A 19,307-nucleotide genomic window follows, 5' to 3' on the forward strand; every position below is an offset into this window, starting at 1 on the left:
TTTTTTTCTTGATAGTACTCAATGTCTTGCGGACCGGGGGATCGAGAATTGGGTTCGATGAGCGGATAAAAGTACGGGCTGATCGGTATATTATTGAAAATATTGTTTATTTTTCTATACAATCTGGAGAAAAATTCCTTGGGCAAAGGCGTACATTTCGTCCCTTCTCAAATCTTCACTTTTTTTTCTTTCTCAACGAGACGTGCCAAAAAACCATTTACGTACATTCCGGTAGTTTTCATCGATGGTTAATTCATGTCGAACGATCTTTTTCTTTTTAACGCCAACATTTTAAAAAACATGGAAAAACATCATAAATCTACATTGCACGCCGTTCTTCGTTTTTGTTTTTGTTTTTTTTTGTTTTTTTTCTAAACGACTTACATAAATACATTAAATCTCGATACTTAAAACATACAGTATTACTAAAAACGAAGTTACATACAACTATTCAATGTATATTATTGTTCTGCGTGCGGAGACACCCGAGACATTGTTCACTTAACGCTTGATAGCGCGATATAATTATAGAAATTAATTTATACATACATCGAGCACTCGACTACGTTCTATACATCTTTAATACGTCAACGTGAAGACGCGATAATTTGCAGCCAGCGACATCGTATAAATATACACACATTCGAAAGTGTATACGTAAGGCGGATGGTATATTATAATAATAGGTTTCGACGTGTCTGCACACACAAGCACACATATAAAGGCACATGTAAAATGTAACAGGACTTATGACGCTTAAACTTATATATGTACGACTTATCTAACACACACACACATATAGCGCACGTCGCGTAACGTTAAGTTGCACAAATCGAGCGACTATACTGTAACTATATATATATATAAGTGCATTTCACATATACAGCATAATATTATGTACACGCTTAAAATCAACAATGTGAAACAACGTGTCACGATCGTGTCTTTTTATCTTTACACAACTACTGATTCTTAAGAAAATAAAAACAAAACAAAAAATTCCGCGTGTGACGCGCGTACCTACTTACTGTCAATCAAACGACGATACATTATAATACACGCGGTGAAAACCGCATAGTATTTTTATGAGTAGGTATTACCTATTTCTATATGTATTTGTAATGGTAACTTTTATGTTTCACTTGAAATATTTTTTTCACTCTTGGCGAAGCGTAAGTGGTACATGATTACGATAGGTGTTTGCAATCACCCACTGCCTTGCCCATTCGCCTTGCTTATTTTACACGATTATTACCGTTATACATACATACGCATGGATATTATTTATATAGGGTTACAAGTCATATATAGTTACGCTGCAGTAACGTATATTATAATATGTATTATGGCGAGTAAAAGAGATCGGTCGTGCTCTTCGGACTCCCAGCTCTTTCAAAACTTATATTTACACGACGCGATTTTGAGTATATTTTTTATAGTACCTAGTAGAAAATACAATAATAATAATAATATTAATCTAGTTACCCTGCAATCCAATGTTAAAATATCAGACGGACGGCTGTGTGACTGGTACTTTTTTTTAATCATACGCAAATTTGTAACGTACACAATATTCACATCGATCTGCATTACTTCGTATCAAATGGTGAAATTGTTTTTCTGACCGTGGCCAGCTATACAACTTATTAACCAACGACATTTTCATTCGAAATTTCTTATTCACGGAATATTGTAACCCAGCAAAGGGTCCATCTGTCTGTCCAAAACGACTCGCAATAGCAAAATCGGTATATCAAATTATCCAACAAAACGACACATGCGCAAGATATATGCTGCAAAACAGTGCTATTTATACATATATAACACATTTATGTATATTATAAAGTATATAGGAAAGTATCGCAGTGACTAATGGCACTTGGAATTCGTAAATAACGATATTGAGTACATGTATAACATTCATAATCACCATCGCCATCAACATCAGATTGATCAGCGAGATCTCATAAGGCATATATATTTATATACGTGGCACATTTGTTTATCCAAATTTCGATATCGCTGATGATTTAATGGAAGAAAAAAGAACACATTCTTATCACGAGGTTAAAATTCAATGGGACCTATTTTACAAAATATTCTCTTGTATATCTGGGACTTGTTGCGTTAGCGACGCGCTTTTATACAAAGCTACAGCGTGTAAACGATGGCACTCAATAGTACACGCGTACAAAGCAGTTTTTTTTTTTTTTTCGTTTTCTTCTTTTTTTTTCTCTCTCATATTTACCTACCACTGTCATGCACACAAAATCAACAAAAACAAGGAGAAAAAAAAAAAATAGCAACAAAGTAATCACGATTTCGCGGGCTTGAAAGCTTCCTGATCGCTTTCCTTCTCCTTTTCGGACAAATTGAGCCGGTTCAGCGGGTAACATATAACGGCCGAGATGACGATGAGTATCCCGGCAAAGTAGAACGACGCGTCGTAACTGCCGGTCATGTCCTTGAGGGCACCTGTGTGACGGGGAAACAACGAAAAAAAAAAAAAAAATCATCATCAATTCATTAACATCGGCTACAGCCCCGACGATCGGAATATAATAAGTATATGTATATTTGTATTTGGGGAGTAATTTTACCAGCAAGAGGTGCGCCCACGGTGGCGCCCACGCCCTGGAACAGAAGTACTAGGCCAAAGGCATTGGTCAGTTTCTCGAGGCCCAACAGCTCGACGATTATCAGCGACCTTAGTGCGGCAAACACGGCTGAAAACACACGCGGGCAAACAGAGACATTTAAAATTGGCCAATGTATAACGTGTATATATGTGTGTGGGCGCGTGTGTACCTATACGTAGTTTGGTAGTGTTTACACGCTGTAATTTACGAGCGGCAATTGCTCGGGAGTTTTTCAAATAACGAGAGAGAGAGAGAGAGAGAGAGCCGCGCGCAAATATACAGCTGCTACTCGTTATTCCTTAATTTGCGCAACGATCCGATCCGTCTTATCTCTCTCTCTCGGGCAAAGAGCGACGGGGAGACGCCGGCGACGAAGGGGCAGCGGGGCGCAATTTTCTTTCACGCGAACGACTACCGCTCGGATGTGAAAGATATGTTTTAATTGAGGCCATCGAGCCACGCGCTCTCGGCAACTTTGACGTGTAAGTATACCTATCCACCTACATTGCACATACATATAGGTCTTTGCGGTGTTTACGCGGTGCAACTCGAGCGGATGTAATACATATAATAGCCATGAACTCACAGACGCTGAGGCCAAAGGCCGCGGAGAAGAAGAATTGGTACTCCTTGGTCATGGAGAAACCGGAGAACATGGTGAGGAGGCCGCTGAGGGTGATGAACACGTTGTTGACCACGAGGGCGTTGATGCCCGGTAGACTGACGACCCCGCCAAACACCAAACGGCCGATGACGTTGCCGATACCGATTATCGACACCAGGAACATGGCGCTGTTCGAGTCGACTCCCGACTCGAGGGCTCGGTCTGCCAAAATCATGCAAAACAATATCATCATAATATATATATATGATCACGTCGAGGGCGAACGACTAATGTTGGCTCGCTTGGCACCCACCCTTGACGAAAACGAAGGGCGTGTAGAAGCCCATCATCGTCAAACAGCCGCTTATCGACAGAATGACGAAGCTCGGCTTTTTGAGCAAACTTATGTCAAGCATCGTCGTGAGGATCCTCTTGACGCTCTCGGGGCAAAAGTTGAAGCTCCTGCCCTCCTCCTCCTCGGCCAGATCCTGGGCGGTCGGTAGTCTGGTGACCGACATGTGGTAGCCCACCGAAGACGGCTGAAACACGTGTTATTGTAAAGGTAACGTCGAAAAATCACCCATGTCCAAATGTGTATACGCATTAATTTATGTTTACCTGAGATCTGTAGTGGGGCAGTCTGTTGAGGGAGCCGCCGTAAAATATGTCGTCCCTGTAGAAGGGCCTCTGCGTGTCCCGGGAGCCGCGACGCTTGTCCAGCTGCTTGAACGATTTGTGGCTGGTCACCGAGTCGGCCCGACTGCGCCGAGTGCTCATCGTGTGTCTGCGTATCTGCAATGGACCATCGAAACGATGAATCAACGTACCTATACCTACTCTCTTTTTCGATCCTATGTACAATTATGCGTATAGGTGAAACGTACGGTGGGTACTTTGCCGTTGAGTCGTTCCGCGTCGCCGTCGAGCAAGTTGTTCTCCTCCTCGAGCTTGAGCTCCTCGTCGGTGGTCAGCCGGAGCTCGGGGTAAATGGGCACCGAGAGCTGCTTCTCCGAGGTGCTCACTTGTCTCTCGATGACGTACACCTCTTGGATCCTGTGCAACGAGTGCAGCGACTTGCTTGTACCGCTGGTGGAAAACAACCCCCAAAAAAAATAGAGAGGACCGTCAAACTCGTACTCGAATTACAATCGAAAGATTATAGGGTATAAATATGTACGGTGACACCTACTTTATGATGTTGGGGTTACTGTCGCGTATGGCCTCGCCGGCGGTTGGATAGTCGGCGTTGTTGTTGGTCCCGAGTAACCGGCCGGCGGTGGTCGTCGCAGTCGTCGTAGCCGTCGTTTGTATATGGATTTCCGCGTCCTTGGGTATCTTGACTCTCGTCGGCTTTACCGGCTTGAACGTCATTCCAAATATTGCGCAGTTCAACAGCAGACCTAAACACAAGGTGTTTTTTTTTTTTTTTTTTTTTTTTCTTCTCGATATGGAAACTACGATTAATGGATGCATCTCTTATTTGCAGTAGAGAGAGAAATGCGCGATAAGCGAGCAATAGTATAAATAAGTATTGCTAAGTGGGCCGCGGCATCGCGGTTGGGTTGTTTCCTCGAAACGTCGTGATATGCCTAATGTATGCGCATCCTTCTCGTTTTCTCGCAAATTTATCATCGTCTTTGTTCTTGCGATTATTACTTGCTTTGGTGGAGGATTTTCCGAGGGTCAACCAAATGTATAGTATATGTATATACTTAATGTGCGTTTCAAATCGATTTTCGTTTTTTTTTTTTTTTTCCCAAGTGTGAAAATTAATTCCAGATCAAAGAGACAATTATGACGTCTGTATACACGTGCGCGATAAGATATCATGTAGGTACCGGCAAATCAAATTATAAATTATATAGGTACGGCATGTTTGTTACTTGTTGACTCTCCTCAGTGACACGACCGTTAACGATTATATATACGTATACGCGCTTGATAGTTAACGAAAAAGGCTCTCACTTGAACATATAATACCTATATGTATACGTGTGTGTAATAATAGCTTAGTTATAATCAACCAATCTTATCGGTCAAAATATAGAAATGATCAGTGATTACGATTTTTTTTTTTTTTTTTTTTTCAATTCGGCTTGTTATTTACGCTATCGCTTTTATACATACCGATAATCGGCCGATTTATAACCTAATCGGTATACGTATGCGTACAGGTACGCAAAACGCGTGATTATCTTAATTGAAAAATACCCCGTGTGAGATTGTATATATAGGTAACGTGTCGCTAACACGTAGAGAGAGAGAGAGAGATTATGAGACGCGATTCTTGCAAATTTTTAATTAACAAAATAACCAGTTTTACGCCGATCGGTGCTTATCAAACACTCACTTACGTTGGTATACATACCTATTATTGCGTACGTATTTCAACAATGAGAATATACAGCAAAAGTCATGAATATGCTCATTTTATGTACTTATACACACGGTACATATGAATACAATTATACATATCATATATTATCTGCTCATAGAAAAAGTAAAAAAAAAGTGGGACAGTAACAAAATTGGTATATATATATTTTACATATTATGTGTATGGCGTACTAACCGCCTTGGCAGAGCATAGCCTTGCGCCATCCGTACTTCTCGATGAGTATGACGGCGATCGGTGACAGGACGAACGCACCGATTCCAGAACCGCACACGGATATTCCAGTCGCGAGGCCGCGCAACTTTTCAAAGTAGTAGCCCGCAGCTATCACCGCCGGGACGTATATCAAGCCGGCGCCGATGCCTCCTGCAAATGATTGAGCATAAAAATGAATCTTCAACAATTGTCATTTTTTATTGCAGCTTGGGTTGTTCTTCCGTCTGGGTATACTGGATATAGACCATGGAAAACAAAGAAAAAAAAAAAAAAAAAAAAAAAAAAAAAGAGGTTTGTTTGACTCACCCAGTACACCGTAGGTCAAGCACATGACTTCGATGGAGGTGACAAAGTACGAGAGCACGAAAGCGAGGCTGGCTATGACGCTGCCGAGTATGGCGACCAAACGGAAGCCAAACTTGTTCGCCAGTGCCGAAACGAATGGTCCTATCGGTATTCGTGCACATCCGAAGAAAGCAAATTATTAGTTTTATATTTGAAGGAAAACAAAAGAAGACAAAAGGAGTCATACGTACCGGCTAAGAGATAGAAGCCCGTTTGGAGGGAGCCAGCGAGGGCGACCTTGGACGGTGACACTTGCAGGTCTTGGGACATTTCTTTGAGAAAAACGCCAAAGCTGAACATTATCCCGTCGACCACGAGGTTGCACATGAAGGACGCCGCGACGACCACCCAGCCCCAACCACCGTCGGGCGGCACGGACACCTCCACCTCCACGAAACCCTGCGCATTGTCAACATTTGTTTATATTACACGTATCGATGCAGTTTTTTTTCTTTTTTTTTTTTTTTTTTTTTTTGAGCTTCAAGCTTTTCAATGCTCAAGCACGCGAGAGAAGGATAATTTGGGGAAAGGGTGACGCGTGAGAAATTATTTTTTGGCAAAAAAAAAAAGAAAAAATCAATCGACTTAATTCATTTTATCGCTTTTTCTCTGTTTCTCACCATCGTCGTCGTCATTGGCGCCGCGCTTGGCATTTATTTGCTCATCGATCTCTCGATAGATACGCATCTACGTATCATACGTATTATGTAATGCACGCACAAAACTTGGCAAGGAGTACGAGGGAAACGATTGTTAATTGTGATTGAAAAAATGAAAAAAAAAAAAAGAAAAAACCATTCACCTCCTTTTCACACTTTATATGGTAAACGATGTGCGACAAAATCGTGCAAACGTGTTACATACGAGTATGTGTTAACATCACATAAATCATACGATGGTTTAAAAGCCATCGCGTCACGCGTCGTTTTTCGCTTTTAATTTTATTCAAAGAATCTGATCGTCGCGCTCTCGATATCTCAATGTGTGTCTCTCTGGTATTATTCAAAGTTTATGAAGTGTCAGTGACATTGTAAAGTGAAAAATCATAAAGAAAAAAGATCGGCTTGTTTTGAAACCTTGGACTGTTGGTGAATCACGTCACCACGAAAAAAAAAAAAAAAGAAAAAAAAAAATGGGAAAAAACGCAAACAAACATTAGGCAGCTAGGTGAGACTCCTAATATTTCTATAGGATTTTCAAAGAAAAGTCACGGGCATATATTCAAACGTTTGTGCCTTTAATAGATGTCGGATTTTTTTCAGGGATTCAAACTACAGCTTCCATGGTCCTGAGCCTTTCGGAGCATAAGCCTCATGTACATAAGCACCTTAACTTCGGCAGGACAAAAATAGCGTTATGTAGCTGTGTAGTATAATTATATATGCGAAGGACACTGTAGTGTGTATATTGGTACAACTACTATGGTACCCGTAAAATAGCCAATTTTCAAGCGAAGCGATCTATGTAGTGACAATTACAACAACAAAAAGAGAATTTGCACTTTTTTACACACTCCTTAAAAAAACAGTGGAGTGCGAACAAAGAATATTTGCTACAAAAAAAAATGCAACGCCTGAGGTTTCACAATTTTTAAACGAAAATTAAACATAATTTTTTTTTTTCGGTTTAAATTTTACAAGGCTCCCTTTTACAGTTTTCGATTAAAAGATAACAGCCGTTGGATATATACTGAATTATCAGTAATAAACAATAATTTCCGAAATCAATTGATAAAGCCGGAAAAAAATTCAAAAAGCCTACGAACCTATTAAAATGTAGTTAGTTTGAAATTAAATATTAATGATAGTTTCGAATCGGCGTTAAAAAAAAAACTATTTCTTTCCGAGTACAACTGAAAAAAAATTATATTGAATTCTCTACAAAACGTGGAAATGTACGGCATTAAAAAAGTGTGTCAAACGAACGAGTATCGATTACAAGTTAATCTTTATTTTTTCAAGCTAAAAATCTTTGACGGAGGATAATAAATTCTTTTTCCCGTGTAAACAACTTGATTGGCAAAAACACGCTGAATCCATATGATTTGCACCAATACAAACCTTAATGGGGCGAACATCCATTAGACACCATAAATATCTAACAGTAGTTTTCCCAGGGACTGAGGAGAGTATATACCTAGTCCACGTGCGAGAGATATTTGAGAGGGAAAAGCTACTCCGATCCCCGCATAGGGTCTTACCGATCATACATTTACTGAGCTTCAAGTTCATAGTTTCGGGAAATCCCAACGTGAGATCGAACAACTTGTAAGGTCGAAAATTAAATTTTTTTTTTCTTTACCAAACGACAAGAGTTTTTCCATAGCCATATGAGAATTTGCATGTATACTGCACGTAAATACAAACGCTATCATTTACATAATGTAATGCAGAAATAATATATTTCTACAAAAAAAAAAAATGTTATGTATGGTTTTCGTGCTTTGTAATTGTGAAACCCCTTCCTCTATCTTACATTCTTGAAAGTCGAAATAAGCCCCCCTCTTTATCCCCTGTCTTTGCATGAGGTATAGTCATTATACTTGTATACGCGCGTTGCTCAAAGCGATTACGATAATTGCTTTTTTTCCAGAACCCCGAAAATGAAGTTTACATCCGAATCGAAGTGTATTTCGGTATCATAAGTGCCGTCGTTGCTTCCTGTCACATTTTCACGTGCACGTGAACGAAACCTCTTCAAAGTCCCGTGAGCGATCGTAAAACAATATATCAGTATGCATAATGTGCTTTCTAGCGATTAGATGGACATTAAAATATAATTTGGGAGTTACCCGAAATTTTCAATTAGGTGGAGAAAAAAAAAAAAAAAAAAAAAACACGAGACTTCAACAATGAATCTATGTGAATATATTAAGTATGATACGTAGGAGGGGATACCTTGATCGGTAAGGTAAATCGAAGCGAATGACGCTCCAACCCTGAAAAAAAGGAGCGCGCGCGCGCGAATGTTTTACATCGAACGAGAGGCCAGCAACTATGTGCCAGCCGCACCGAGTTGATTTGAAATGTAAAAGATCGTGGATCGTGGCATATGTGACACTGATACAATGTTTTTTTGTTTTTTTTTTGTTTTTTCCACAAATCACAATCAATACACGAATCTCAAAGGTATATATACGGACGAAAGCATCATACCTCCTCGGCTGTATCGTTGGGATCGTTGAGGGCGATGTGCTCCTTGACGGACTGGCCGTTCTGCTGTTGTTTCAACGGAGTGCCGCAATCCTCGTCTTTACTTGTCGTTTCAGCGATCGCCATGGCTCCGGCAGTTCCTTCCCAACTGCAACGAGAACAAATGCCGTTTAATAATGACCACTATACTATGTATAATTGCACACTGCTTACAAAAATATAGCGAAAAGATCGGCAAACGGATCGAGTGAGCGATTCGTCTCTCCGCCGACCAAGTGTGTAATATACACACATCATGTGAGCTGCGATCTCGCTGCAGCCGCGTTTAGATGTGTACCTACACGCGATGCTGCCTTATCGCGTTTGACACGTATGTGTGTTTGGGGGAGGGGGTTACACTTATCTCCTCGAACTATGTGCATCGAGTACATATAAATACACGCAGACGTCAACGTGTAACACATGTTACTGCGAGATAACGCGAGATGCTGTTGCATCTCGTTGTCTATTTGAAATGGAAAACGAGGAGAGAAGAGGAATATGGGACGATCGAGAGAGAGAGAGAGAGAGAAGAAAAAAAAACAATGAGCATGAGGTTGATGGAATAAAAAGGAGCAACGCCTATCGGACATTTATGCCCGTGTGGTCTCTCTCTCTCTCTCTCCTCTCGCGGAATCGGCACCCACGGGTCTACTATTAATCTCCGTGACTCAAACGGCGGTCAAAATTTCGCGATGTACAAGTACTTTGCAATTACAAACGCGAGCATATTACATTTATACCAAAGCCTCTCCATACGATTTCTCTCTTCGTTTGAATGTTTTCGCGCTAAAGTCCGGATGTTTCAAGGTCGATGTTGGACCTGTTTGATTTGGCGGGTGTTTACGTTTGTTTGGTTTTTTTTTTTTACGTGGCGCATTATCGGAGATCGATGATTCATGGACATTCCTTAATTTGAGCCTCTAGCGGCTATATACATATAGGCTTCCCGTCGACTTGTAGTTTTTGTTTAATTGTTGCCGATTTTCTAACCGGTTTACAATATATTTAGATAAATGTACCTGTATGCGAAGGTAAAGAGTTTTCTTAAAACTGTCAATACCTAATCACCGTTCGATATACGACGAATGTCAATTGGGCATGACGTGTACGATTTTTTTTATTTCGAGAGTGTAAGTGATCATAGCTTTAATGAGAAAAACATGATTGGTGGTATGGTCGATTAAACTGCAAAGTGTAATTACAAGATTAAAGAAAAAGTAGCTAAATTTATAATAAAGTGTACTGTATGCACTTGTGACACGACCGATTAATTTATCAACAGAGCCAAAGTTCAGGGATAATGAAAAAATGTTATATTGTGTTTCAGAGTCTACTGAGCGTTAGTCATGTTGTAAATAAAATTTCTGCATTCGACGAAAGTATGTATTTCTTTTTTCTAGCGACAAAGTAAGACCTTGGGGGGGGGGGAAGAGCTAGGAATTTTCATCCTCTGACGAAACTTTTTCAATCGAAAACCATTGCGTTCAATTGTTCGTTGCGTGTTTTTTGTTTCGCACCAAAAATCAAAACAATTTTTACACTCGGTGATACTTTTTTTTTTTTTTTTTTTTTTTTATGTTTTGTTCATAAGCATATTATAAGTCCGTGAGTATCGAGCACCGCCGAAAAATGTATAAAGAATAAGGAAAAAAATGAAGATAAGCGTATAGGTGCGCATGAACCTAAAAAAAGGTCCGTATAAATAGCACCGACGACAGCGGAAACGCACTAGCTGTTTCGTATTGATAAAAAAGGCTCACCGATCTAACGGTATGCCAGTAAGTATAAGCGTGCCGTGTGCAAATTGCCGAAAGTCTGTAAATCCCATGCGTGCATATACGTCCACCAAGACTTGTGAGGCATAATTTTCATGAGCTCGAAAATCATCTGTGCGACCCAGCACAATTGACGAGCACCAACGGGACTTTTTGGAAAATCGACGAGGGTAAATGACGCAAGCACCATTTATCTATCCGTATATGCTTGATGCATTTTCTCCGGGTCGATGGCTCGAAATTTTGCGTGTATAATGCATAAGTGGGTGTACAGAGCGTACAGCGTGTGTATAAAGTACGTGGATGCAAAATGCATGCAAGTGTACGTTCAATGGATTGAAATTAACGTAGATTATTGGGTATAATATATACAAGCGGGATGTATAGAAACGACGAGCCACAAGTATATACAAGGCGGCAAAAGCTTATACACTCATCGTCAATGGACATTCCTCGACAGCGGCAATTTCCCTTGCTTCGGTCAACCTTGAACTTAAAACGTATCTCTCTCTTCGAAGATGCGATATGATAATTAAAGTTGATATACATTTCATGCACCGCGACTAGATTTGTCCATTAAGAAGTTGTAGCCAATGTTGATTTTTTTTTTTTTTTTTTTTTTTTCTTGGCCATTTTTTACTATGTTATAAGTATTGTGCGACGAGGTCCTGTTAGTACACGATGGTCCTTCGTTTTGCAAAAGTAAAGAGCCGATTCGTGGCATTATATACACGCGCGGTCATAGTTTTCGTTACCGGTGAGAAACAAGTAAATGTCACACATTCGCGCGATAAGAGCCACCATCAGCTGTATACACATTATTGTGTATCCACAAGCTGCTACCGCGCTCTTGATTATTCTTCTGTTGTACAAATACGGTACGTTTATATATGTAGGTATATTAATGCGGTATATGATTTATGTGTCTTATCGCTGCCTCTATACTCGCATTCGCGGGCTCTTTTGTAATGTATATAAGTATAACATGGCACTCTGTATACCGCACGCTAATGCACCGTCATGAGATCTCTCGAGTGTTGAAAAACAAGTTTTAACGCATTATTCAAAATAGATTATGGCAATACATAATATAAATGTATACGTACACGTATATATGCGTGTATTGAAAGCCACGCGTTATATTTGCGCGCTGCGTTCGATTCGGTACGTGTATAAATATAAATGTATGTATGTTGTGTACGTAAATATTTTAGGTGTTACGTGAAGCTACGGCTTTTATCTGTGTAATCGAGCGCGTATGAGGCCGTGTGCTAATGAAATCTATGATCAATCGAGTGCGGGGTGGGGGTGAAGTGGGCGTGAGCGCGAACGAGTTGGGTGGTGATGAATTTCGGAGAGCCTCGGGTTATTTCTTATCTTTCCCCGCGTGTTCCCTCTTTTTTTGAGCCAGGGAGAGTGAAAAAAAAAAAAAAAAATGTATCTTGATTTTATCAAAACATGAAGGAGTTGTTGGTTCACTCGTCTTGTACAACAAAAATGATGCCAACTATTTACTAATTGTATAGGGTAAGCGCTCTTTGCTCCTTGGTTTCCGTTTTTATCCTTCCAATTCTTCTTCTTGTTCAAAAATTTTTATAAATACGTGTACAGCAAGGCTGCATTTTTAGTTTGACATGTGTTTATTAATTTTGTTTCAAATCTGAGGCAAACATTTGTAAAAAAAAAAAAATTATTAATATGTGCCTATTGAAAAAATATAAAGAAAATATAAAGTGCCATTCCAAAGAATACACCGAAAAAAACAACGTATTTTTTTTTCCACGAAAATTATTAAGCTTTGCATGGCTCTTAGAGATAAGCCCCACTTGCGGTGGCCAAAAAATTTTTTGCTCGTTATCTTTTCGATCTCGATTGTAATGTAACAAATGTTGGGCTGTTTTTTTGCTCGAACGACGATGTTCAAAATTACCGCGTTAATTTAAGGAATGGAAAAGGAAAAGAAAAAAAAACTTAAGTTGTTATCAATCGCAAATTAAACTGTAACGATTTACGACACGAAAACACGATATCGTGGCAAACTGTAATTGTACAGTGGAAAATAGTGGCATTAGCAATTCACGCGGACCAAAAATTCCACGCGGGCCGTAGTGTATATATATAGAACCAGGTAGAATCGTAATATACTTACTTACGCGTAGGTAAAATAAAAAAAAAATGAAGGCTCTTGAGTCGTTTGTCAAATAACGTGGCAAATTACTTGTACATCCACGTGTATAATGCAAGGAGTAAAATTATCCCTTGTAAGTATGAAAATCGGCAGGAAAATAAGTATATGACAAGGCATTTGTAAATAATAAGTACGAGCATATGATGATCTGTTGGGGAGAAACGAAGAGGAGAAAATCAACTGTAGATCGAGAGATGGAAAAGCGCAAAAGCACAGCGTAACCATAAACGAAGCGGATATGTAGCCGGTACGGGCGTACAAATTACAAACGTAGTAGCGCGAGAAAAAAAAAAAATTATTAGTAGGTCCTTCGTGTACGTGTCACGTAAATGCTGACGTGGGGCTGTAACGGATTTATCGAGGTGTGCGTGGGGGTAGGACTTGTTTTTGCTTTTGAATAAATAACAGGTAAACCGGCATCGCGTGAGATTATATATCTTTCGATGAGAAAATTATTGTCTTTTGTATAGCAAAAACCCTTTAAGATGGTGCTCACACGGTTACGCTTGAAGTTAATACAGGTATACTTACTGTGTATTTACTGATGTGCCGCTACTATTGGCCAAGTATAGTGTAGATGTGGATGATCTATCAATGTATATATATAGGTACAACGGAGCACTGCGGGCACGAGGTATATTTTGTATTCGCCGGCCGGCTTAAATCCTACACGTGTACAGCACACAATGATTATGTATACAAGCCGCTAGAGTCCTTCCAGATCCACCTATTAATGAATTATTGCCGCCACTGCTCGTAAAGTCGGTATACTTGATATTTTTGCGAACACGAAACGCGAATGTGAGTGTACAATAAAGCACGCGTGACAAAAGTTTGCTCGTTAACGCGGGTGACTATGGTGTGTTGTGGTTGTGATCGTTAGTAGTTGCAGACACGGGCACGAGGTTGGGGGTGTAAGTGAGATCGGCAATCAGATGTGCGTGAAAAAATACTTATAATATGTATTTTTTGTCGTAGTTACGCACGAGCCGCACGCACGTGAATCGACGAGTCAATGAGTTGCCGATGACGAGCCGATCGGGTGGCCGTGGACAGGAAACCAACGACAACGAGCGCCGCCGCTGCTGTACTGACTTGCTTCTCTACTCGCGACGACTGCTCCCGGCTTGCCACTGCTGTCTTGGCTATGTTGTCACTGCGTAATTCCGTAATCAGCCGAACCGAGCACCTCGGCCCCGGCTCTCTTTTTATCTCTCTTTTTTTTTTTTTTTTTTTTTTCTTTTTTTTTCCCTCGCTTACGTACATACGCTTACCCGAAAAATTTTGCCCTGATAAAACCTCATCTCCAGCACACCGTGACCTTGCGCTTCTCTCGTTGTTTTCGACTGCGATCCTCTTCCTCCCCCTCCCGACTGTTGATGTTTATTCTGTGTGTATTTACGTAGGGTCGGTTTATGTATGTACATACCGATTTCGTTGTTATCCCATTGCCTCGATCGTCATTTCCACGGATCGTTTTGTGTGTTCACTCGAGAGAGAGAGAGAGAGAGAGACAAACGATTCGCGACCATTCTTATCTACCAATAATTCCTTACTCTCCTCCACTGACCGAATTCCGTAAAGGCTTCTCCGCGTTACCGATTACGATTCGATCTACATATACTACGTGTGTGAGTGTGTATCATCGTCTCTTTCTTTTCGCATTATCAGTCCTCTTTGTTTTTTTTTTTTTTTTTTTTTTTTTTTAATGAAACAAAAAAAATCAGAGCGGAGGCTCGGTTTTCCTCGTACCTACATTCTGTGGCCGAAAAACGCGCGCGCGTTTTTGACTGTTACTTTTAATGATAAATGATGTGCAAAAATCCCTGACAATACACGAGCGAGTGTCGACACGCCCGATTTGGTGCTAATAAATATATGTATATCGGGGAGAAATATGTTGCATAAAGGCTGCAGCGTGTACGTGTAAATACACACACATGGAAAAAAAAAAAAAAAAAATCGGTAAATAATAACGTTAAGTTTATCGGCGTTTCGTATCTATAGTGTGTGTGTATGTTGTGCTTCCAATGTTTATCGGCTGCACGTGCGTTGGGGGTTTATAATATACACGGTAATCGTGTCTCGTGGAAACGTTTCGAGATCTTCGTGACGTAAGAACGCCAGTTTCGTCGTCATTGGCTCCATTGAAGCTTGCAGTTAGTCCCTTTAAAGACTTTTTATCGGAGCGCCGTGTGTGTATACATGTATTATGTTGTGATACCGTTTTTTTGTTTGGTTGTTTTTTTATTTATTTATATATATATACACGAAAAAACTTCAAGCTTGCATCATAACTCACAAATGAGGCAGTTAGTTGCATTTCACAGTCACTTGACGCGAGGCGGAAAATCACGCCGGATCCGATCTTTCTTTGTAAAGTAAAACCCTTTTTTTTCCTCTCGTATTTTGTTTATATATTCGTTTATCTATAAGATTCGACGTGGATGTTATCGACTTTGGTGGTCATTCATCGCTTCGTTTGCGGGTTAATGGTTGGTATTTATAAATACTTTGGCTGTATTCTTGGAGTTTAACGAATTGCTATTTGGTGATTTTATTTCATTTTATTTTTTTTTTTTTTTTTTTCTTACGCTTTCTAACGTGAGAAATTTTATTGTGCACGAAAAAATAGATTTTCGAAAATAGTTTGGTGACAGTGGATTTTGGTTATCAGTTATAGATCTCGAGATAGCGCTATCCAATTTTTTTTTTTTCAAATACTCCTTCTCGGTTTGTTATTAAAACCTACAATTGAAAAATTGAACATTTCAAGGCTAAAAGTAAATTAATCATTACCGTGCGAGTCGGTAAGGTTTTCTCAAAATAGGAAAACTTTTGCGACAATTGAATTTATTGTATGGCAAAACAAAATCTTGACTTCGACGACGAAAAAAAAAAAAAAAAAAAAAAAAAAAAGTACTTGTAAACTCCAAAAAACAAAGCTTTTGCGGATGTGATTTTCCTGCTGCCCAGACGCTCCGATCGGTCACCAATAATAGCCGCACTAATGATATTCCGTTCAAAGTCCAATATCATCGCTGGTCAAAAATATTTATAGAAAATGTAAATCTGCGTCCAAGGAAAGCATCATCACCACCATCAGAAAGATAAAAGAGCAGACCGGGGCACCGATCGAGAGAAAGAGCCAGGTGGGGGCGCGAGAGACACGCACAAAGAACCATGGCTGGAATATTTATAAGCCAAAAAGTATAGCAGCATCAACGGGGCCTTTTATTTTTTATTTTTCTATATCTAAAGTTTTGAAAGCCAGCGCAGAATCTGATGCTTAATACATCCGCATTTAGCCCAAACGATCTCCTGGAGAGCAATGAACTGGCGCGCGGGAGATGCAAAACAAAAGCAGAGGTCGCGCGCGCGGCCCAACGTGGCCGCAATGGTACGGTGCTGTGGGTCGTGAGATTGGAAAATTTTTCCAAAACGAAAGAGTGGAAGGGTGGGTAGTGCAAAACAAAAATATTATCTGTTGGCATCGCAACAGTCCCTGATGGGTGTACATGTAGAAATAGGGGTATATCATATAAAGGGTATACGTAGAAAAGCACAACTGTATATACATATACACCTACAACTATAATATATACAATATACCTTAACGAAGCGCGCAGAAGAAAAAGTGAGGTGATTTATGCCTGTGCAATAAACAATAGCCATATGGAATATGGCAGAGGCGTGAGAATGAGGCGCTGTTTTGGACAATATTTTGACGATTATCTGATCTGTTTAAGCGAAAGATTCTTACTTCGCATAGGTGAACGGTATACTTATACGTATAGTAGACGCCCGTCGGATCGAAGGGTGGAGAGATTTGTAATAAAACCCCGAGATTACCGAGACAGTGGTTCGATTTTTGCACGTACACGTACACACATTACATAATGCTCATTTCTCTTTGGGTGATTTATAATGGCATCAGGTACTTATAAGAAAGCGAGTTCCCAGAAATCGATTCAAGTTAAGAAAGCTTTTGTTTTCTGCACCACGGGTATAAGCAAAACTGCGCAAAAGTTCGTTGAACTACCGATGTTGTCATCACCTGAAGGGGAAAAAAAAAAAATATATATATATATATACGTATATATGTTTTCCTCACTCTAAGGAGGGAAGAATTTTTGTTTGCCATCAAAAATCGTTTTCGTGTTAAGTATATACTTATAGGCGTTGATATCCATGCTTTCACTCAAAGCTACTCGTTACATGCGATCGCGCGGCCACGCGAAATATAATTCAAATAATCAGAAGGACGCCTGCGCGCGGCTTTTGTTTTCCCACGGGCGGCACGGGCCGTGAGTGAGCTTGCACGAGAGAATAGAGGAAAGAACGAATTCAAATCACCCATGTGGCGAAGGAGAGAGCAATAAAAAAAGAAAAAAGAAAAAAAAACACTTCCCAGATGTTCTCAATGTTGCAACCAAGTTATACGCAGCGTTTTGTTGGTCTGAAAGCTGCAACTTCGTCAGACTGAAACTTATCCCCGACTGACGTTCATTGTATTTAAATTTGTACATGTTGTCGGTGTGTACATTAATATCAGTGTAAATCGGCGGTAAATGGTTAGTTTTATAATGATTCAAGTAAAGCGTTGGCCTGACGAGGTTGGCGTTAAGACTCGCGAAACGTTGCGCAATATTGAAAACATCTGGAAGATTTTTTTTTCTTTCTCATTGTTGCGCTTTCTCATTATCAGTTCTCAACAGATCGCGCACCTATTGCGCACAAAACACATACATCCTTATCGCTAATCAAAGGAATCGAGAGCAGAATCGATAACTCGACCATGACCAAAAAATATTGACTGTTCCTCACTCACTGTGTTCAATCAAAGCCGTGTTTCAATCGTGTTAAGTATACATACCGATATGTTTGCCGATGATACACTTTGATTGATCGCTCGGTACTTTCGATCTTCTCCAAACGATGATATCTCGTATAAAGTATCAGCTCTTTGTTAGCTCCATGTTTCACAACTTTACAGCTTCATTATTCAGCACCGCAGCAGAGATACACGCGTGTGTACGACACAGAGAACCCGCGCTTATCTTTGATACTACATGCCACTACTCGCGCTTCGACAATCCTGCTGCTGCGGATGATGGTGCTTAGTATTGGCCGGTTTATTTTCGGTTCTTTTCGGCGATAGAGCCGCAAACAATGGTACATAGAGTCGCGCTATCGGCTGGTAATTTCTGCGTTACATCGAAACGGTGCAGTATCAATTGAACCCGACCGGGTCCCGATAAACATATATTTTCCCCCCTTTCTCAACAATCGAAACGGTGTACAATGCAAGCGATCGAGCTACTTAGCTAATGTATCTTGCAGCACCTGTGCAAGTATGCATAACATGAATGGCGCGATAAAAAGTGAGAGCCAAGAGTAAGTATACGGTCAACGCACGTGGTGCCCGAAGCTCGATTTCGTGAACTATACTGCCTCTACTCAGATGCCGACTAAACTCTATGGCTGGAGACTTAATAGTGGCTCTGTTCTATTGGCGGGCAGACCTTTTTTTTTTTTTTTTTTTTTTGGCGTACAGCCGGGGGGCTCTCTCTTTTTCGTTCACTTCTTTGCTATATCGTTCCGCGTGTGGTGTCCACGAACTCGGTTACTTGCATATACTAGACTAGACGCCGTGCTTGCGTTCTCCAAAAACGAGGAAACGATTTCGGTGGTGTACCTCTCCTCCTACACACATGTAACTTGCTTGTGCTCCCGATGACCTTTGCTTTGCGTGCGCGCCGAAGCGCCTATCGTATATGCGTTGAAAAATTTTTGCCGATCGCTTCTTCGGCCTCCCTTTCAGTTGTTCGTTCATATCGGCAACTCCAGCGTCGTCGCCACCGGCCGAAGGGAATCCAGCCAAGTATATCAGCTACTCGGTTGGATTGAAACTGAATATACATTTATTATAGCTGGTGCAGCGTTGCCGA

At 40.4% G+C, this 19,307-nt stretch overlaps 1 protein-coding gene across 1 annotated transcript; it reads right to left on the reverse strand.

Moving 5' to 3' along the window:
• Positions 1 to 132: 132 nt before the first annotated feature.
• LOC106637589 (monocarboxylate transporter 12) lies at positions 133 to 18,245 on the reverse strand. Its single transcript, XM_014350427.2, has 12 exons — positions 18,233 to 18,245; positions 9,355 to 9,499; positions 6,391 to 6,598; positions 6,161 to 6,301; positions 5,816 to 6,004; positions 4,433 to 4,643; positions 4,128 to 4,329; positions 3,862 to 4,035; positions 3,557 to 3,782; positions 3,226 to 3,465; positions 2,601 to 2,726; positions 133 to 2,475 (listed from the first exon to the last, which is right to left on the reverse strand). The coding sequence occupies exons 2-12, from the start codon at positions 9,475 to 9,477 to the stop codon at positions 2,315 to 2,317; spliced, it is 2,001 nt and encodes a 666-aa protein (XP_014205913.2). The 5' UTR covers positions 9,478 to 9,499; positions 18,233 to 18,245; the 3' UTR covers positions 133 to 2,314.
• Positions 18,246 to 19,307: the final 1,062 nt, after the last annotated feature.

This window comes from Copidosoma floridanum, unplaced genomic scaffold (genome assembly GCF_036245765.1).
Source record: "Copidosoma floridanum isolate Cflo_tuat_1 unplaced genomic scaffold, Cflo_Japanese_pri ptg000013l, whole genome shotgun sequence".
NCBI classification, from domain to species: Eukaryota; Metazoa; Arthropoda; class Insecta; order Hymenoptera; family Encyrtidae; genus Copidosoma; species Copidosoma floridanum.